Below are 23,006 nucleotides of genomic sequence, written 5' to 3' on the forward strand. Positions count from 1 at the left end.
AACTGGATGGGTATTTCATTTGTGAACTTAGGCCATTTATGTTTACTAGGAAACAAGAAAATGACAGTAAACAATAGAATCACACATGTGTTAGTCATAAGATTACAGTGACACTACCAAAATGTAGGTTGTATAGGAATATTGTACTTTGAACATTGAATATAGACCACAGAGCACTCGTACAGTTCTCCAACAGTTTGGCAGACATTAAATGCCATCTGTCAAAACAGGTTTCATATTTATACAATTCTCACTTTCTTCCATGCAGTGGTTTGTGGATGTTTCTATAAAGTTGATATCGCATAAAAGAATTTTTTGAGTATAAAGTTTGGTACAGTAATTCCCATCCACAATAGTTCACTATTTCCCATTGTAACACTTTTGTAATATATGCTTTTGTCTGGAGGGATGTACTGTAATCTGCAACAACATTTATGTGGACTAATATAAATGTATATGCAGCGAATGCTAATAGTACGACACTCTCATTGTTGTCACGAAACTGACCAACATTCACTAATGCCACATTGTACATCCCATTTATCACATCATTATGAGAGAAGTGCGTTGTCAAAATGTCTTTTCCTGCAGTCTTTAAATGTTACACCGTAAACAGTCCATTTTTGACAAAATAATGTGATTGGATAAAAACAAATCTACTCACCAAGTGGCAGCAAAACACACACGTAAAAGAGGGTTATAATTAGGCAAGTTTTCGGAACCAGTGGCTCCTTCTTCAGGCAGAAGTGTTGAAGGGGAAGGAAGAGCGATGAAGGAAAAGGACAAGACGTCTACGAAAAAGGGTGGGTTAAGTCACCCATAACCTTGGGTCAGGAGAGACTTACTGGATGGTAACAGTAAGTCTCGCCTGACCTACAGTTCTCGGTGACTTTCCCGAGATCTACCTCTTTTCCTAGACCTCTTCAGACCTTTTCCTTCACCCCTCTTCCTTCCCCTTCAAACCCTCTGCCTGAAGGAGGAGGCACTGGCTCCAAAAGCTGGACTAATTATAACCTCATTTTAGGTGTGTCCTGTCGCCACTTGGTGAGTAAATGTTTACCTATCCAATTACAAAACTTTAAATGTTATATTTTTTGCAGATATGGTTCCACAGCTAGAGTAAACTTTTTTAAATGGAACATGTTTACTGCATAGACTCTATTTAGTTGTAATTACACTTCCAACTGGCCAATTTTGACCCCACTATTCATTTATCAAGCAACATCACCTAACAAGTGCAGACATTATTACTATAAGCTTTGATGATATAAAAAGTTGTTGACGCAACACCAAGTGTAGTAGTCATCTGCCACATGTAGGATTATTTTTGGTGATGTTGCTTGATAATGACAAGTCAACATTACGTTATGGAAGAGGTAATTACTATTACGTACTGCCTATGCAGGAAAGATGTGCCATTTTAAATGTCACATTTCGTTTCATTTGATTTGATTTACCTAGACCCAGAATTTATTACATTGCATTTTAGCAAGCATATGCGATCCTTCTGGGTGGTAAATTATCAGTTGCACACTACACCAAACTGAGCCTAATTGTGAGTACATGCACTATCAACCTTACTGCTGGGAGACAGTGAAAGGTGGTTCAGTTGCCCTAGTTGCAACTTTTTATATTTGTGAACTAAGTTTGTGTATGGCGTATTTGTAGAAAACATTTACCGTATATGAAAATTTGATTTCAGAAGTACTCTGTTACATATTTGAAAATTAAATCATTGTGTTGATTCATTTCTGTTTCTTTCTTTGTTGACCAGGTTTTGGAGTTAAATGCATCAGACGACAGAGGAATTGGGATTGTTCGTGGGCAGATCCTCAGTTTTGCTAGTACAAGAACCATTTTCAGTGCTGGGCACAAGCTTATTATCCTTGATGAAGCTGATGCAATGACAAATGATGCACAGAATGCTCTGAGACGAAGTGAGCTGTTGCTTTGGCTTCTGTTTTATACAGCTTAAACTTTATAACTGCTGTTTGATACCTCAAATTTAAGATTAAATTAACTTTTGGAAAAATTATTTGACAAGCACCTTCATCATTCTCCAGCACAAATTGTAATCAGTATTTCATGTTAGTTATAGTTTTGTTGTCATCCCTTTGTCACTAAACATAGAATTTTAATTGTTACAGTCATAGAAAAATTTACAGAAAATGTGAGGTTCTGCATTATATGTAACTATCTCGGCAAAATAATCCCAGCCCTCCAGTCTCGATGTACAAGATTCAGGTTCGGTCCTCTGGATTCAAGTCAGGTCATGTCACGCCTTAATTTTGTCATTGAACAAGAGAAGTAAGTATTCATCTTGTTACTCTCCATACTTTTTTTAAGGTGTTTTAAGCACTTTATTTAACTTTTTACAGTCATGAATTTGTAATACAACTGCATTTTCATTTTTGGTTATGATCTTCAGATGAATTATAAATTAAAGAAAATTGCTACTGTCAGTTATAAGAGTAGTAGCACATCTCAGTAGACATAAATTATTGTCATGCTTGCAGTTTGGTTCCAGCAAGAGAGAGCCACAGAAAATGCAATTTAGTGCTTCACACTAGCAGGGCTGAAGTACAGGTTGAGGACAGTAGCTAATTTCTTTGATATAAAAAAGCATTTGATTATGTGTAACATGCAATACTTTGACATGAATTATAAAATTATGGGAGCAGGGAAGCAGCTCAACAGTCGTTCACCTCGTAGCTGGAAAGTATGTAGCAAAAGGTTGTCCTCCATTGTCAACAAACCAGGAAGAGGTGTTAATATGTCTGGGATTCATGTAAAGTGGGGATGCCACAAGGTTTTGTTGTTGATCCATTACTTTTTCTTGATATGTATTAATGATCTCATACAAAAAATTCTCTTTGCTGACAACTCAGTATTATTGTGAAAACCATAGAACATAATATATGTTGTGCAGCTAATAGGGTAGTTGCTAATGTCAGCAAGTTGATGCAGAGAACAGATGATTGCGTAAACAAAAGACAGTGCATACAGCTTTTAGGTGGGAGTCCTATAAAAATGATTTTTCTGTTCCAATGTATTCTGTCAGTCTGTAAAGTCATTATTTTGACTGATGGTAAATTGAAATATATATATATATTTTTAAGTATCACATTCAAGATCTTGTGGAGAAACTGAATTCTGCTGTCTGCACCATAAGAATAATCTCCACCCTGTCTGACACTGGGAGCTTCTTTACTTTGCTTTTCTCTTGTATGGTGTTATATTTTGGGGTAACTTTGTGCACTCTCCAAGAATATTCTTAGCCTAGAAAAGGCATTTAGACTGAACTGCTGTGTCAGTTCACAAATTTTATGGTAGGCTGTCGCCCAGATAATGTTTCCATCAGGTGAGAACCAACAGCCGTTAAGTACTTTAGAAAATACAGTGTATTTTCGTGTACTTTGTACTTTTTCAGATTTTTTCAATTTTTGCTCTGCACAATTTTGATGTTGACAGACATACAGTGGTGATGGTCTGTGACGGAATCTGGTAGATAATATATTGGTTAAATAAAATGGTTGATGGTTAAATGCATTTTCTAATGTCATTTAGGTGTCTCAGAAGTCTTAACTCTGCCATCCCTGTATGTGCATTCCATCACAAGAGTTGGTGATAACATTGATTCGTTCAGAAGAAACTGCAATATCAACTCAGTGAATATTAAATGGGAAAAGATATGCATGAACTTCAATGAAATGAGGATTCTGACACCGACGCCAGATAGTGGGACAGTGTTATAAATGGGTCTATGGAGATACAGGTGACAAATAACCTAATGAATCATCAATCTGAGAACCCACAACGGGGGCAGCAGTAGAGCTCCATAAAAAGAGCAACTATGGGTGTGGACTTGAGAAACAAACTCCAGATAGAACACCAGGTGCACCAGTTTGAAGTTGGAACACCTGGAACCACACTAGACTGAAAATGGGATACCAGCACGCAAACGGGTGCCTGGGAAGGAAGACAAAACACCAGTGCTTGGCCTGGTGCATCGAATCATGGAAGGAATGCCTAAGAATGTTTCTAGTGGGAGCTTACTGCAGAGAGAATATCTGGAAATGCAGCAGACTGAAAACAGAATGTCAAACCATAGACAGGCGTTCAGGGCAAAGAGAGAATGCCTAAGTATGCTGGGAGCAGACTGCAAATGGAACCCTTGGCGTTGACAATGGAGTGGTGGCCCATTCCACTGATGAGCAGTCTCAGGTAGCACCTGATGAAGATAATGAGTCACATTGTTGAAATATCATGCAAGAATGACATTGATATCTGGCAGAATATCTGACACCTTGATTGAATTTAAATTGTGGGGTGACATTGAAGAATAATATGATCAAAGAATGTGAACCAAAAATATTATTTATGTAACCAGATCCTAACAAATAAAACTATCCAGTGTTACTCCATATGATGGTCTAATTTTGGACACTCATTGAATTTCAAGCCATTGTTCTATATTTCCCTCTTAATGTAATTCTGGACACTTAATTGTCTTTTTAAAAAATACACATATTCAGAAATTCCGTTTACATGTGTAGAAAATACTTTACTTGCGGTTACAAAATATTTTACATGTCTTCAGGAAACATGTACCACACTAAAACTTTGGCAAACGTATTTAGAAAATATTTGATTAGTAATGACAATCTACTCAAACTATAAATCATAACTTTTCAGTATGTTCTCAGTGAATAAAAACTTATCATTTTCTTCTCTAGGAGTAGCAACACTCAGGCAATTTGGTGTTTTTGTACCATAATATCATCTGGAATCTCAAGAAAAATAAATACAGATTTGCTGCCTTGGTATGGACCCAGAAATCTGACTCTCACTTCTTTTGCACCCACGTCATTAATGATTCTGACAAACTGCTTATTTTGCTGTTTCCTTCTAATCATGTTTGTATCTCTGAAGTTCAAGCGGTATGTTAAATTTGCTGAATGCCTTTCTGTATGACAGTTTTGTTGATCCTATAGCGGCAACTGCCTTTTCAGGATTTTGAAGGGTCATAATTGCACCTCAGAAGTGCAACAAGCCTCCTGTTATAATGCTGTGGCATTGTCCAAAATTCTCTCTATGTGTGTAGATATCTGTAAACAGTACACCAGGCATTAGTGCAAGTGAGATACGCAGCCGTATTACATTCACATTTCCTTCTCAACATTTAAATAAGGAAATTATGCTTACCTCTTTTTCCTCTTCTAGTACTGTGACAATAGTATTCATGTAAAGATAACTAACAGTAATTGTACACAGCACTGAAAACTGCTACACACTGCAGTCTCAACTTCCAAGGGCAACAATGTATGTTTGAATCTGCTTAACAGTACATAAGATGTAAACAGCAAAACGCATGCACGAAGTAAAAGCTTGCGTTCAGTGACCTCTGAAGTTATCCCTGTGTCTGATCTTTTTCTGTCTTACCGTACATTAGTTTGTTGTTAATACAATTCACATATTAAGTTTCTGTGAGTTGCTTATCTTTTGCTAATATGTAGCGTGACTCATTCCTGAAGATTCTCCTCCTTAATGGAATCTATGGACAGGCTTCTGTAATTTGTTTGGTTATCAACAATTACTATATAGATCTATAGAACACTACTTAGTTGACCAGATCAACATAGAGAAAATTCTAAGTGCAAAGCTGGCAGAATTACATTTTTCAGTTAACTTATGCATGTGCTGGTAACAAGACTCTTTAACATCCATCTGGACGCGTAACAAATTCACACGTGGAGGTTTGTCTGATGTTCATCCATTGATACCTACTTCTGGTACCAAGAAGACCCATTTCTCTGTTTGGAATTATGTAACACCAGCCTGTGTTTTAAATTTGCAGAAAGTGAGGAATTTAAAGCACATGGGCTGTGCACATTTACCCTGTTTATCAGATTGGCTCAGACTTAAACATGTCCCCAAATCTAAAGAAATGAGTGCTGCAAAAATTATTGGATTCAATTAAGAGTTTATGGAAGCCATAGATGAATATTTTGCAGACCTTGCAGTTGAGTTACAGGATGTACTTACTTGGAAAACATTGGACAAAGTCTATTGATCTAATGGGATACTAAATTACAAAATAAGTGCACTTTTTACCCAAAGAAACAATCTTTCATTATAAATGAAAAGGAAAAAAAAACACAAGACATGGGTGATGGGTGCAATATTCTACAACATTTTAGTGTTGTGTGTCTTTTTCAGTTGTAATGTGTAAAATATTCTGCAAGACCCAGTGGAGCAGTGAATTAATACAAACTACCTTTCACTGCCAAGCTTAGAAATTTTCTCCTTTACTTTGTATAAGTTTCTGTAGTTAATAAAATGTAAATGGAATGTCTCCTGTTAGTGCTAATATCATTTGTTTGTGTGCTTTGAATTCACAGGGTTGACTGTACAGAGGATGGGAAGAAGGCATTATTAACACTTTCAGGAGGTGATATGCGAAAAGTTCTCAACATATTACAAAGCACCTCAATGGCATATGGGAAGGTAACCGAGGACAATGTCTATACATGTGTTGGCCATCCTCTCAAAAATGACATTGCAAATATTGTGAAATGGCTGCTTAATGATGAATTTGCAGACTGCTATAGGAGTATCCTTTTATCTGTTGTTCCAGTAATGTTATAGTCTCTCTTGAAAGTTGACATAGATTGCCTTGAGCTATTGTTATGTGCAAGATGTACGGACCTCATGGAAGAGCTGGGATTTTGCATGTTATACAGCTTAAAAGAAAAAATTTGACTGAAAATTTTCGGTGAGTCTGTTACAAAAATAATGCTAGTCATGAGGACCAGTTGATTTGAACAAAGTCTGCGACATTTACAGGTTAGCAGTGTTTTACATTAACAGTTCTTCGTGATTTCTTGATCATTTGTCTACAGTTGGCTAACTAAGTAGCATTTATTAATATTAACATAAATAATATAGGAGAAAAGGTAACATCCCAACAAAAGCAGAGGTGTTGAGTCATTGACAAGCAAGTAAATACACAAAATTGAGAACTTTAGAGCCTTTCAGATGAAATCCGTTTTTGAGCTAGTGCATCTGTGTGCCCACAGCTGCATAGTGCTGGCTGAGTACATAGCTGAGTACACAATCACAGTTCTGTATGTAGAATAAGATGAGAGATTGTGTCAGGCACAGAAGTGAGAAAAAGGAAGGTTTGGTGAAGGGTGACAGACATCTCTGAAGGAAGCAGCTGGTGTATGAGATAGGAATGTGCGAGCGATTCGCAATAACTTGTAGTATAGGAATGTCACTCTTGGACAGCATTACCAGTATGTGGGGCACATGAGACGATGACTTGGGGGAGTGAATTGGGAAGGGGTGATGGAACAGAGGAAGGCGAGACTGGCACTCCAGGGTTAGTGGGAATTGAGGCCAGGAGAATTACAGGAATGGAGGATGAGTTGCAAGGATAATCCCCATCTACTTAGTTCAGATAAGCAGATTTTCTTGGTTCTGTTGAACTAAGAGCATGTTTGTGAAATCTTGCTGCGATTGTGAAGCAGTCATTGAAATCAAGCATGTTGCACGCAGTAGCATGTCTTCCACTGTGTGGTTAACTATGCTGTTGATAAGTGTCCTCATGCTCAGAATTGAGGGACATCCTACACACAATCTCTCCCACCCCTCCTGATGTATGAGGGGGAGTTGGAAAATAAGTTTCCCCTGTCCACTGTGGGCAGAGTTGTCTGATATGGGTGAAAGATGACACGACAGGTGAAAGCACGCATGCAAGACACCGATACACCATTGGGTAGAGGTCGACCACGATCAAGCAGATGGCGCTGTCGCAGTGCCTGCACAAAGCAGAGGCCAGCTGCTCGGTCTATCCGCTATGAATGGGCATGTGGAGTATCAGGCACAGAAATTCACAACCACCTTGTTGAGGTGTATGGGTCAGGTGTGATGTCGAGGCAAATGGTGCCAGCAATTCAGTGATGGATGTCAGCAAGTGCAGCTGGACGGACGCGCACAGCCACTGCAGAATTCAAATGTCAGGAAGGTGGATGACATTATTAAAGCAAACCGGCGTATCACCATCGATGGAGTAGCGGCAGAACTTGGAGTTGGACATGAGCGAGCTCACAAGATCATCCATGACATTCTTCGATACAGGAAGGTGTCAGCACGATGGGTGCCCCGCCAACTGACCCTGACACACATGCAACATTTCTAAAGCACTCCGTCTGCAGGTGAAAAGTGCTACTCGCCGTTTTCTGGGATGCCAAAGGAGCTTTGCTGCTGGACTTTCTGGAGGCTGCAACCATCAATGCTGCGCAGTACTGTGCCACCCTGTCGAAATTGAAAGAAGTGATTCGGAAAAAGCGGCCTGGCCTTCTCAGCTCTGGCGTTCTGCTGTTTGACGACAATGCGAGACCACACACGGCTATTGCAACGCAAAACCATATTGCAACTTTCACCATCCGCCTTACAGTCCGGATCTCGCACCAAGTGACTTCCATCTGTTTCCTGCTTTGAAGAAGACTCTCAGCGGAAAGTGCTTTGGCAGCAGTTCTGATGTCAAACAAGCCGTTCAACACTTCTTCTGTATGCAACGCCCTGATTTTTTCTTGGAAGGCTTTTTGAAGCTTATAAAGTGGTGCGAGGAATGTGTCAATGTACTTGGAAATTATGTAGAAAATTAGATATATGCCTTATCTTTAATGTCTCATTCTCTTTTTTTCTTTTCGCACACAACTCTGACCACAGTCGACAGGGGAAAATATTTTCCAACTCACCCATGTAATATTCTACCGACCACCCAACCTACTCAATATCCAGTTCCATCCTTATGCCACAACCACTCCCAACTCCTTGCCACATCACATGGGTCATACACCTGTGGAAGACCCAGGTGCAAGACCTGCCCGATTCACTCACCCAGCACGTCCTACTCTACTCGTGTCACAGGCTTGTCCTATACCATCAGAGTCAAGGCCACATGTGAAAGCAGCTGTGTTGCAGTTCCTGTACGGCATTTTATGTGGGCATGACCACCAACCAACTATTCACCCAAATGAATGGCCATTGTCGAACTGTGGCTAAGAACAAAGTTGCCCACCCAGTGGTGGAATACACTACCGAGCACAATATACTCACATCCAGTGGCTGTGTCACAAACTCATGCCATCTGGATCCATCCCCCCAGCACCACTGTGTATAAGTTTTGTAGTTCGGAGTTATCCTTAAATCATATCCTCTGTTCCTGTGACCCTCGTGGCCTCAGTATTCGCTAAATCTCTGCACTCACACCCTCTTCTCCGCATCTCCCCTTCCTCTGTTGTCACCCCTTCCCAGTTCATTCCCCCATATCATCATTATCGTGCACTGCACGAACTCACTGTGTCTGATGGCCAAGTGTCACATTCATATTCCATGAATCTGCTGCCTTTCCCTCCTACATTCGTATCTCGTACACCTGTTGCCTCCTCCTGAGACATCAGCTACCCTTCCTGCTCCTCGCCTCTCTTTCTCTCCTTGCCCAGGCCACCTGACACTACCCTTCTCTTGGTTCCATTGAACTAAGAACATGTTTGTGAAATCTTACTGCTGATAGGCCTGTCTCAGTTGGTTATATCATTTTGAAAATAGAGTATAGTACCATAGAACTTAATAGAGTCAAAATAAGCAAAGTCAATTAGTTTTTAGATGTGTGTATTGATGACAGTTTATGTGGTTCTTGTACATCTACTGGTAGAGGTAGGTATTACCAGAGATGGATAAGCCTGTTACAGGTCATTTTTATTTAACTGTGTACCTCAAATTATCCATTGTACCGTACAACTCCATATTGGAGAAAATCAGGAAAGGGGTATGGAGGGATACAGCATTATTTTTCTGGTATTTCCCTCCAGCAATGCAAAATTTGGCTTATCCCTCCGTATGCTTTACCGTTTGTTCTCAGGCCCTAGATTAAGACACTTAGTTTCACTTGGGTATCTTTTTCCATTGTCAGTTGCACAATTTTTTGCTGCTTTTTCCAAGTGATGGACTGCTCTGATTGTTACTGCTACCGGTGAGCAGCTGGAGAAGTGATTGCAACAAAATTCTTCCTTTCAGTATATTTATTTTCAATTTTTTGTTTTCTCCTTTTTCAATATGATGAATTTCACCCAAACTCCTCATTCAACCTTTTAGTTCATCAAACTTTCACACTGGAAAGGCTACTTTTAGACTTTTGATTCCTGACATGGGTTCTGCATCACGTAAATAGACCTTCCATGCTCCATTGTTGTTCCAAAACAATGACCATGCAGTTATAAAAGCCTAAAATTCTCATCCTATTTTTTCCAAAAATTCTAGACCTGTGAGTTCAGCACGTTTGTTGCCGTATCTACCAGGCACATTTTTGAGAGTGACTAGATCACAAATGCAACCCACATGCCATAAAACCACAGGAACCAACTCCTGTCAAATAGTATAGCCCTAAAAGAACAGAGGAAAAACACACAATGAATTAGTAAAAATACAGTTGTTGCATAGCAAAAACACTGGAACCAAGTCAATATAAAGGTATAAAAATAAATATAAATTGACATTATTTTTATAAATTGCTTAATAGCTTATTACTTTTACCATAAATGCGGTTATGAGTAGGTTTTTTTTCTCTTTTTATGTATGCTTACAATGATGCATTACTTATAAGCATGCCTTTGTAATGGTTGTGTTACAATATATGTCCATATATGTTCATGTAAGCTTGAGTTCCAAAGTCAAGCTCCCCATATTGACTTGGGGCTAATATTGACCTCTGTCTTTGTGATTTCTTGAACTGCTTAATACAATTCACATTGACAAGATCACTGTTATGTAAGCATTCTACACCTACGCATGTTCTTAGTTACATGTTCTGGGATGCCAGTGCCATTTCCTGATTATTTCTAGATGGTAAATGCAAGGGTATTAACAGGGGCTAAGGTGTATGTGGCATGATCTCTAGGTATAAATGGTTTATAAATAATGTGTGTAGATGACATGCAAAAATGCTCATACACAGAGGCTGGACACAATGGCCTAATTTTTTAAATTTTATTTCTTAATTTTAATTTTGTTTTTAGTTAAGTGTGGTAGTTTTTCCCGTGCAGTCTACGAGTAATGGTCTTTTCAGTTTTTGATTACTGAATTAGGTACCCAAAATAGTGTATGATGATCTCACAGCAAATAAATTGGAAATACTGTGTGCTGTATGGCACATAGTACATTGTTTTGTATGAGAGATCTTTGTAGTGGGTATCACATCATTTGAGTGTAATCTGTAATTAGATATGCATGTCAAGCCAGCAAATGTGTTAGAACATGATGTTTGAATCTGAAGCAGTGTTTACTAGGAGAGCACTTACATGCATCTATGATTGGTTTAGCATGTCTAGTTAGTAAATTATGTCAGGTCACGATGTTTGTGCATGACTGTTGGTGTAATCATAGGGGTGCTATATAAAGAAGGTTGTTCATGTAGCATGCATGACCAGCTATGCAAAATTGTGTGGAGTTATGTAAAATGCTTGAGTGTGTGTATTTTAGTATTTGCCCTCTGTGATTAACAAGAAGAAGACTCACATGAACAGATATGGACTTTGAGTACAGGACAAGGTGATTTCGAGGTGGTTGCACATGTCAAGATGTCGTAATGGTTCTGTGCCATGAGACACTGTTTTAGTGGGACTATGTAACTATTATTTACAAAACATGTTGGTTAAACAAACAATATGTATTATTTTGATATATTTTATCTTTTTAAACTATTTATGTATGTAGACTTTTGGAAGACAACCATCTGTATGTATAATGCAAAATTTGTAATGGAACAATTAATGTGATTTGTTTCACCATACTTTATATTAAATGTAACTCATCAATAGAGGCACTGCGATGCTCTCTATTTTAATTTGATGTGCACATTGGCCATGGATATACACTTAAACATGAAATGCTTTTCTTATATTCTCTTTTACTGATGAAGGCTGTGGCCGGAAGCTTTGTGTGTCTTTCAATTGTGCCTGTCTGTCAACATTCTTATTTACAATAAGTAGCAATCTGTCTTTTCCTATGTTGTTGATATTCCTACCTGGAGTTTACATTGTTTGTTTCATGGTCAAATTTGTAACGGGTACATGTGGCACTAGATTTGTATTTGTGTGATACTTGTACATTGGTCGTTGTCTTTCACTGTATTAATGTCAGGTTTAATAAAAGTGTTTAGGCACATCCACATTTAAAACATGGCATGCCCATTGGCAACAGACGTGCGCTTGTAAGTTTCCTGCTGCTTTTGGATTTATTGACCTCCAGTTTGATTTTGACTTTGTAAGGGAATGTGTGGATTGTGACATTCATTCTGCCAACATTTATAAAGCACATGCTGCCACTTTGATGCTTATTATTGAGATCAGACACTGTCAGTGCAGGTATATTTGTATTCAAATAATTAATTTCTGTTACATTAAAACTTTTTATTGTAATACCATTTTTCTATTCACTGTTAACTGACAAGTATGTACTGTTTTTTTGTAGCCTCAGTATACCACGCTTGAAAATGAACCTGTAAGATTTGCAGCTAGTCGCCTAATATAGGTACTGCAGCTGTTGACAGAAGCATTAATATATGCTTTAAGGAAAAACAGCCTTAATATTACATGGTAGACAGCATTCCTAATGCGGTTTGATCCCCTTTTACACCGCCGCGAGGTGACTACATTATGTATAGTTCATCATACAAAATCATCAGATTGCAGTTTAAAAATAAATAAATGTAAACTATATCTACATTTATATTCCACAAGCCACCCAACAGTGTGTGGGGAAGGGCACTTTACATGCCACTGTCATTACCTCCCTTTCCTGTCCTAGTCGCATATGGTTTGCGGGAAGAACGACTGCTGGAAAGCCTCTGTGCGTGCTCGAATCTCTCTAATTTTATATTCGTGATCTCCTCGGGAGGTATAAGTAGGGGGAAGCAATATATTCGATACCTCATCCAGAAACGCACATTCTCGAAACCTGGACAGCAAGCTACACCGCGATGCAGAGTGCCTCTCTTGCAGAGTCTGCCACTTGAGTTTGCTAAACATCTCCATAATGCTATCACGCTTACCAAATAACCCTGTGTTGAAATACGCCACTCTTCTTTGGATCTTCTCTATCTCCTCTGTCATCCCGACCTGGTACGGATCCCACACTGATGAGCAATACTAGAGTATAGGTCGAACAAGTGTTTTGTAAGTCACCTCCTTTGTTGATGGACTACATTTTCTAAGGACTCTCCCAATGAATCTCAAGCTGGTACCTGCCTTACCAACAATTAATTTTATATGATCATTCCACTTCAAATCGTTCCGCACGCATACCCCCAGATATTTTACAGAAGTAACTGCTACCAGTGTTTGTTCCGCTATCATATAATCATACAATAAAGGATCCTTCTTTCTATGAATTCGCAATACATTTGTCTATGTTAAGGGTCAGTTACCACTCCCTGCACCAAGTGCCTATCCGCTGCAGATCGTCCTGCATTTCGCTGCAATTTTCTAATGCTGCAACTTCTCTGTATACAACAGCATCATCTGCGAAAAGCCACATGGAACTTCTGACACTATCTACTAGGTCATTTATATATATTGTGAAAAGCAATGGTCCCATAACACTCCCCTGTGGCACGCCAGAGGTTATTTTAATGTCTTTAGATATCTCTCCATTGAGAACAACATGCTGTGTTCTGTTTGCTAAAAACTCTTCAATCCAGCCACACAGCTGGTCTGATATTCCGTAGGCCCTTACTTTGTTTATCAGATGACAGTGCGGAACTGTATCGAACGCCTTCCAGAAGTCAAGGAAAATGGCATCTAGCTGGGAGCCTGCATCTAAATGAACAAATAAAGTGAGTTGGGTCTCACACAATCGCTGTTTCCAGAATCCATGTTGATTCCTACAGAGTAGGTTCTGGGTTTCCAGAAATGACTTGATACGCAAGCAAAAAACATGTTCTAAAATTCTACAACAGATCGATGTCAGAGATATAGTCCTATAGTTTTGCGCATCTGCTCGACGACCCTTCTTGAAAACTGGAACTACCTGTGCTCTTTTCCAATCATTTGGAACCTTCTGTTCCTCTAGAGACTTGCGGTACACGGCTGTTAGAAGGGGGAGGGGGGGGGGGGGGAGTTCTTTCGCGTACTCTGTGTAGAATCGAATTGGATTCGTATCCCATCAGGTCCAGTGGACTTTCCTCTGTTGAGGGATTTCAATTGCTTTTCTATTCCTTGGACACTTATTTCAATGTCAGCCATTTTTTTGTTCGTGCGAGGATTTAGAGAAGGAACTGCAGTGTGATCTTCCTCTGTGAAACAGCTTTGGAAAAAGGTGTTTAGTATTTCAGCTTTATGCGTCTCATCCCCTGTTTCAATGCCATTATCATCCCAGAGTGTCTGGATATGCTGTTTCAATCCACTTACTGATTTAACGTAAGACCAGAACTTTCTAGGATTTTCTGTCAAGTCGGTACATAGAATTTTACTTTCGAATTCACTGAACTCTTCACGCATAGCCCTCCTTACGCTAACTTTGACATCGTTTAGCTTCTGTTTGTCTGAGAGGTTTTGGCTGTGTTTAAATTTGCAGTGAAGCTCTCTTTGCTTTCACAGTAGTTTCCTAACTTTGTTGTTGAACCACGGTGGGTCTTTCCCGTCCCTCACAGTTTTACTCGGCACGTACCTGTCTAAAACGCATTTTACGATTGCCTTGAACTTTTTCCATAAACACTCAACATTGTCAGTGTCGGAACAGAAATTTTCGTTTTGTTCTGTTAGGTAGTCTGAAATCTGCCTCCTATTACTCTTGCTAAACAGATAAACCTTCCTCCCTTTTTTATATTCCTATTTACTTCCATATTCAGGGATGCTGCAATGGCCTTACGATCACTGATTCCTTGTTCTGCACTTACAGAGTCGAAAAGTTCGAGTGTGTTTGTTATCAGTAGGTCCAAGATGTTACCTCCACGAGTTGGTTCTCTGTTTAATTGGTTCAAATGGCTCTGAGCATTATGGGACTTAACTTCTGAGGTCAACAGTCCCCTAGAACTTAGAACTACTTAAACCTAACTAACCTAAGGACATCACACACATCCATGCCCATGGCAGGATTCGAACCTGCGACCGTAGTGGTCTGTTTAATTGCTCGAAGTAATTTTCGGATAGTGCACTCGGTATAATGTCACTCGATGCTCTGTCCTTACCACCAGTCCTAAACATCTGAGTGTCCCAGTCCATATCTGGTAAATTGAAATCTCCACCTAAGGCTATAACATGCTGAGGAAATTTATGTGAAATGTATTCCAGATTTTCTCTCAGTTGTTCTGCCAATAATGCTGCTGAGTCGGGAGGTCGGTAAAAGGAGCCAATTATTAACCTAGCTCGGTTGTTGAGTATAACCTCCATCTATAATAATTCACAAGAACTATCCACTTCTATTTCACTACAGTATAAAATACTACTAACAGCGACACCATCGGTTGTATGCAATCTGTCCTTTCTAAACACCGTCTGTGCCTTTGTAAAAATTTCGGCAGAATTTGTCTCTGGCTTCAGCCAGCTTTCCGTACCTATAACGATTTCAGCTTCGGTGCTTTCTGTCAGCGCTTGAAGTTCCGGTACTTTACCAACGCAGCTTCGACAGTTTACAGTTACAATACCGATTGCTGCTTGAGCTGTAATGACTGTTATCCTGTTTAAGAATTTTGATGTCCTGCATATTCTTTTTCTTTCTTTCTTTCCTTTTTTCTCTCCATGGTTTCATGACACTACTTTCTATTAGGATGTTTCTATAATCAAGTTTTGCAAAGTAGACAACACCAGTGATGAAGAAATTGTTTGGTAACCATGTCATCTTTAGATTTTATGAAATTCCCTGGCCTTCAAGCTAATAAGATTTGTCTGCTTATGATTTTTTTCTCACCTTCATGGGAATAGCTTGAGAATTGGCTCTGGTGAGACTCTGCAAAGGACACTGAATGGAGTAAAACAATGAAATCAAGATCAAATTTACAGTATCTCACTTGAGATGGTGCAGAAAACAATGAGGAACCTCCATGGCCAATTACATGATGCATAATAAAGATCAATACAGTATTCAGCCATCCATGATTGTCATTACTATTAAGAATTTTCTAGTTTATAATTTTTTCATGAGTTCTGTCTTTTGTCATCCTAAACTTAAAAATGAACTGAGTAACTTATGTTGTATGTATCTCATCACCATTCATACTGAACATTCCGCATAAATCTTTCCTTAATGATCTCAGGACTTAAGGACATTAAAATGGCTAAGGGCTTGGCACTACAAGACATATTAACAGAAGTTCATCACTTTGTACATAGAAGTAAGTAACTTTAAGTTACCAATTTGGTGTGTTATCTGAGAGATGATGATGTTTTAGCACCTGTATACTAGCATGTAGTTTAATTATATTAATAATATGAGGAGAAGATTAGTGTTTAATGTCCCATTGATAACGAGATCATTAGAGACGGAGCACACACTCGAATTGGGGAAGGGTGGAGAAGGAAATTGGCTGTGCCTTTTCAAAGGAACCATTCCAGCATTTGCCCCAAGTGATTTAGGGAAATCAGGATGATGCATCATCATGCTGAAACCATATTCATTGGATGATGTCTAGAGGTTCATCGTAAAGGAAACGAAACAACTGATGTCTGAGAAAACTGTTGATACATTTTTCCAGTAAGATGTTGTGGAAAGAAGTAGGAACCAATGAGATGATCACGAATGATTCCATCCCACTTGTTGAGGCTGAACTTCTTTTGATAATTGTCTTGCCGCACTTCATTAGGGTTTTCATATGCCCCAGCTTGATTGGTGCAATACTTGAGGCTGGATTTTCACATGATAGGACCCACATCAGTGTCAACAGAAAGTTATTGATGGTTGAACATATGGCTCATGTAATCTTACACTCATTGAAGGTGTTTGGGTACAGAAGATTTACGTGCAAAATGTTTCAGATTGTCATGTGATTAACTCCTTCCCCTCTTGCAGTTGTCTTTGTACTAATTGATCAAGTTTCATTCACAGTACGAAGAATCTGTTCATCAGACTAAGGCATTTGTACATTATATGGTCTCCCACAGTTTGCAGTTTTCATCTCAAATGAGCATCTGGCAGTAATGTTTATCATAAAGTTGATGTTCTGTGTTTGCATTCCCACCTGTAGGCTGTACATATGGTGCTTACTGCCATGTCCTGGCTTAGGTTGTAGGAAGCGTATTAGAACTTAAAGGAGGGGGGTGGGGGGTCAGATCAGTCTGCTATTTCCACATGGATAGGAGGAAACACAGAAAGACAAACTAATGGCAGGTAATTGATAGATGGTAACAACGTACAAAACACAAATAGAACTGTGTGATCTCTTGTAAAGTTGTTCATTCTACTGTGTGAAACTCAAGGGAGACCTTGTGATATATTGGAACATCATTCGTTCAAATTAATTCTTTGAGCTTAGGTTTCTATTTAACAAGAATTTTTTTTTCATTAGTTTTGGTGTAATTATTCTTTTATGATGGTTACTTCTGTTCTAAATTACAGACTCAACAGTTAGTTTTGTATTATGACACTTCGTTACAAAGGTATATGTACAGGGCTATTAAAAATGATTGAAGCGATTTCATAAATTCACTGTAGCTCCATTCATTGACATATGGTCACGACACACTACAGATACGTAGAAAAACTCATAAAGTTTTGTTTGGCTGAAGCCGCACTTCAGGTTTCTGCCGCCAGAGCGCTCGAGAGCACAGTGAGACAAAATGGCGACAGGAGCCGAGAAAGCGTATGTCGTGCTTGAAATGCACTCACATCAGTCAGTCATAACAGTGCAACGACACTTCAGGACGAAGTTCAACAAAGATCCACCAACTGCTAACTCCATTCGGCGATGGTATGCACAGTTTAAAGCTTCTGGATGCCTCTGTAAGGGGAAATCAACGGGTCGGCCTGCAGTGAGCGAAGAAACGGTTGAACGCGTGCGGGCAAGTTTCACGCGTAGCCCGCGGAAGTCGACAAATATAGCAAGCAGGGAGCTAAACATACCACAGCCGACGGTTTGGAAAATCTTACGGAAAAGGCTAAAGCAGAAGCCTTACCGTTTACAATTGCTACAAGCCCTGACACCCGATGACAAAGTCAAACGCTTTGAATTTTCGGCACGGTTGCAACAGCTCATGGAAGAGGATGCGTTCAGTGCGAAACTTGTTTTCAGTGATGAAGGAACATTTTTTCTTAATGATGAAGTGAACAGAGACAATGTGCGAATCTGGGCGGTAGAGAATCCTCACGCATTCGTGCAGCAAATTCACAATTCACCAAAAGTTAACGTGTTTTGTGCAATCTCACGGTTTAAAGTTTACGGCCCCTTTTTCTTCTGCGAAAAAAACGTTACAGGACACGTGTATCTGGACATGCTGGAAAATTGGCTCATGCCACAACTGGAGACCGACAGCGCCGACTTCATCTTTCAACAGGATGGTGCTCCACCGCACTTCCATCATGATGTTTGGCATTTCTTAAACAGGAGATTGGAAAACCGATGGATTGGTCGTGGTGGAGATCATGATCAGAAATTCATGTCATGGCCTCCACGCTCTCCCAACTTAACCCCATGCGATTTCTTTCTGTGGGGTTATGTGAAAGATTCAGTGTTTAAACCTCCTCTACCAAGAAACGTGCCAGAACTGCGAGCTCGCATTAACGATGCTTTCGAACTCATTGATGGGGACATGTTGCGCCGAGTGTGGGAGGAACTTGATTATCGGCTTGATGTCTGCCGAATCACTAAAGGGGCACATATCAAACATTTGTGAATGCCTAAAAAAAGTTTTGATTTTTTGTATGTGTGTGCAAAGCATTGTGAAAATATCTCAAATAATAAAGTTATTGTAGAGCTGTGAAATCGTTTCAATCATTTGTAATAACCCTGTATATCTAAATTGATATTTATACAGCATTTTGTACATGGAGGATCCACTCTTTTCTGGAGCTATTGACCTGACAGTGACAGTAAACCTTCTGATTAGAGTAGAACGAAGACAAAAACGAAAAGCCATATGTTGTTGGTTTCGACCTTGGCTGAAAAGAAGGGACAAAGGCAGGGGACTGTATTCACTGCTAATGAAAAACTGAGGCTCGAAGATTCGCAAGAATTTTGAGAAGTTGCTGCCTATGATAGAAGATGGAATTAGCAAGTGTGACACAGTCATGAGGGAGACTATCTCACCTTCTCGAAAGTAAGAATTAAATCATATGTTTATGCATTTTGTGACCATACCAGCCTTGATCACTGATAAAATACCGGTACAAGTCCTGTTATGTTGCAGGCTGGTTACAACATTACATTTCCTGGTGACTTGGGAATCTTTTACAAGTCTGGCTTGTAGCCACAGAATAACAGCCCACCATTTCAAAAGTTTTCAGTTAAAACGTCCGGGCTAAGAGGCCGTGGTCAACGTATAAAATTTCCACCTAACGTTTCGTCTCTATCTGCGGGAGACATCTTCTGAGGTCGTCCAGCTACTGCCACTGAGGCTCCAGGCACTCTCCCATTTATAGAGCGCATAGAGGGCACCACCATTCGTCACGTGATGCCGCGATATACCATCGCCATCACGTAATGAATGGTGGTGCTCTCTATGTGCTCTATAAACGCGAGAGTACCTGAAGCCTCAGTGGCAGTAGCTGGACGACCTCAGAAGATGTCTCCTGCAGATGGAGATGAAACGTTAGGTGGAAATTTTATATGTCGACCACGGCCTCTCAGCCTGAAAGTTTTAACTGAAGACAACACCGGCCGTGAAAGCCTACATTGTATGATTTCAAAAGTTGTTGTGGCTGTATGCACTGCAATTTGCAACAGTTTAGAGGACCCGTACTTAAAGATGTACGTGTGTTATTTTTCAGAGTTCGGAAAATATATGTATTATATTTGTATATCTAAATTTACTTTTATAAAAACAACAGAAAATCCAGAATGGAATGTAACAATATTATGAAAATGAATGTTTCAACTCACCATATAGCAGAGATACTGAGTTGCAGATAGTTACAACAAAAAGACTGTCACAAATAAATAAAGCTTTCAGCCGTTAAGGCCTTCGTCAACAATAGATTTACACACACACACACACTTTTATACAGTGTTTTGCAGGTGGAAGGCCCACTCTTTTGCTATTGCCCTGACAGGGACAGTAAACCTTCAGATTAGGGCAGAACGATAATGAAAAGCCAGCGCCTGGGTCACTAAAAGGTTTACAGTCCTCTTCTGTTACACTGGGCATAACTGCACAGACTTTATCGTCTATCAATGTCAGTTTCTCTTTCCTGGTGTGCTGAAATAAAGCAAGAGATGCAATCAAATCAAACATGAGCTTTCGTAAGCAAAGGCATTATGATATAAATCGAAAATCACCATGTGAAGTTATATGCATATTACTCAAAAATAAACGATTGCGATTGCCAACATACGTGATTATGATACAGTGTGTCGTGCGGGTCATACATACACCTTTCCTCTGGTGGCCGAGCAGTTCTAGCGCTACAGTCTGGAACCGCGCGACCGCTACGGTCGCAGGTTCGAATCCTGCCTCGGGCATGGATGTGTGTGTTGTCCTTAGGTTAGTTAGGTTTAAGTAGTTCTAAGTTCTAGGGGACTTATGACCTCAGCAGTTGAGTCCCATAGTGCTCAGAGCCATTTGAGCCATTTTGAACACCTTTCCTCACTGTATGCCTGAATTAAGACGCTTAATACCTCTTTGCTCCGTTCCATTTCTACAATGTGAATCAATCAATATAAAAATGCTTTCACAAACAGTTAATGTAATAGGAAGTCTACTGGCAAATAAAGTATTTCCTTTTTTTAGGAAAACCTACTTACTGAAAGAAATTCAGAAAATCACCAACACAAAAATCTGGAATTAGCCACTAGACACCTAATAATAAGAAAATAACAAGCAGAAAGTACTGCGGCACCACCTCCTGCACATACTTGAGGAGTTATCGCTGTTTAGTGTGCGCGTGCAGATTGATGGCAGTTTAGAACTGCTCTCTATTCTGGCACGCTGATAATGCATCTGCTGATTTTCATAGTCACGCTAGACCAGTACCGTTTGCAGCAGATAGTTTTGTAATACTCCCTTTAGGAATAACACTTGTTTATTGCACTCAAACCTTCACTGAAGATGATTTCTAAGCATTAGAAAAAGAAAAAGTCTGATTTTTGGCACAACAGAAATTGGGTAGTGAGGGTATCACAATTAAGAGAATTATGCTCATACATAGACATACTACAATTGTGACATGTTGTAATGCAGATCTGAGCTACTTCTAAAGTTTGATGAATTAAATAGAAGCACCCGTGCCATGTATATTCCATATACAAAATACATGAAAGTGAGCAAAGCCCGAAACTAGTCATTCAATAAATAAATAAGAGATTTGGGACCATCAATTACAAATGTCTTTTCTTCATTTTTATTATCATTCATTTTTCAATATTCTCCATGCCATCCAACAATATATGGCACAGTCCAGTTACAGTAATTTTTTCTGTATAGTTGATTAAAGTGGCATAGCACCTTACTGTCAAAATTGACACACTGTGATCTATAGCAGGATTTTGTGGAAGAATCTGAGGTAGTGACATGTAAAAGATCCACAGTAATTTAATAATAGCATGACCGAGACACTAGACTAGCATTTGGAAAGAAAATGGTTCAGATCTGTCCAGACAAGTGGGATAGTGTGTCCATAATGTCATTAAATTGTCTGGGGGACATTCTGAGATGATTCTTATGAAAAGGATGCAAGTGATTCCCTTTTATAATACGAGTGTGTGTACCATCTGCAATGATCATGTGGAGAGCACATTTATCCCTAATTTCCCATGTATTAATGTCAGGTAGGTGTCAAGGAAACAGAAAGAGTTGTGCCAGATGTAAAATGATTACATTGTGAACAAGGATCTATGTGGAAATAAGACACAGAATTTTAAATGCAATATATTTGATAAATTTAATTTTATATAAAGAAATATCAGTGAATGCCGTAAGCTTTGATCATGACTGTAAAGTACAAAAGTGTAAACAGACAAAAGCATCTTCTTCAATTTTTTTAGTGCATTTTTGGCTGTATCAATCTGGAATTAAAAAGTACTGTAAAAACAGATGTTTCGAATGTCTTTCTTAGGTCCTCTTGAGGGCAACTGAACTGGAGCTTTCTGCGAATGATCTTTCCTGTACAGTGTGTCCCAGGAGGAATGGTGAATCTTCAGGGATATGACAGGAACACTAATTTGAAGCAAGAAACTTCTTATAGACATATACCCTATCCTGAAAAGTACTTTTGTTTTTGGACTAGTGACACCCACCTTTGTATTTTATCCAACCAACCTCTAATGTTTTGTTTTAGCCCAATGTACTTCGTTGCTTTCAGTCTCTTAGCTTAGGTTGTCTTACTGCCATTAAAGTAACCCGTTTTAATGCACCATTCTTCATGGTGCGTTGTGAGTGAAGTAGTGCACGGGATTTAGCCTGTATCAGAGAGAAGCATCAGTTTACTTAATTCATATATACACTGGCTAAAATACCACACACATCAACACTAATGAAGACTATGCATATATGGTGTATGTTTGTGGCTTCTGTGATGATAGCTCCTGCTGCTGTCAAAGAATACTGTTGGTGCTTTCCGACACATCAAATTCCTGATCATAGAGTCTTTACCAGAGTTTTCAGCACATTGTATGAGACAGATATTCTTCCAAGTTCCCAGTTTTCTTCTGAACATGTTGTTCAACAACCTGTACAGAGACAGCAAGACATTGTTGAAATGGTACACCCTGCACGCAATGACTTTCTACACATAATGTCCCACGAAATGTTATGAGTGGGGAAACTTGTACCCATTTTACAATAGTGTATCCACAG

General features: G+C 39.3%; 1 protein-coding gene across 1 annotated transcript in view; it reads left to right on the plus strand.

Annotated features, from left to right (window-relative positions):
- LOC126249616 (replication factor C subunit 5) overlaps positions 1 to 23,006 on the plus strand; it is a 113,660-nt gene that overhangs the window by 87,217 nt on the left and 3,437 nt on the right. The window contains exons 4-7 of the mRNA XM_049951289.1: positions 1,775 to 1,937; positions 2,148 to 2,307; positions 6,402 to 6,613; positions 16,319 to 16,396. Coding sequence (XP_049807246.1) covers positions 1,775 to 1,937; positions 2,148 to 2,307; positions 6,402 to 6,613; positions 16,319 to 16,396 — 613 coding nt within the window. The remainder of the gene's footprint in view (positions 1 to 1,774; positions 1,938 to 2,147; positions 2,308 to 6,401; positions 6,614 to 16,318; positions 16,397 to 23,006) is intronic.

This window comes from Schistocerca nitens, chromosome 1 (assembly GCF_023898315.1).
Source record: "Schistocerca nitens isolate TAMUIC-IGC-003100 chromosome 1, iqSchNite1.1, whole genome shotgun sequence".
In the NCBI taxonomy this organism is placed as follows: Eukaryota; Metazoa; Arthropoda; class Insecta; order Orthoptera; family Acrididae; genus Schistocerca; species Schistocerca nitens.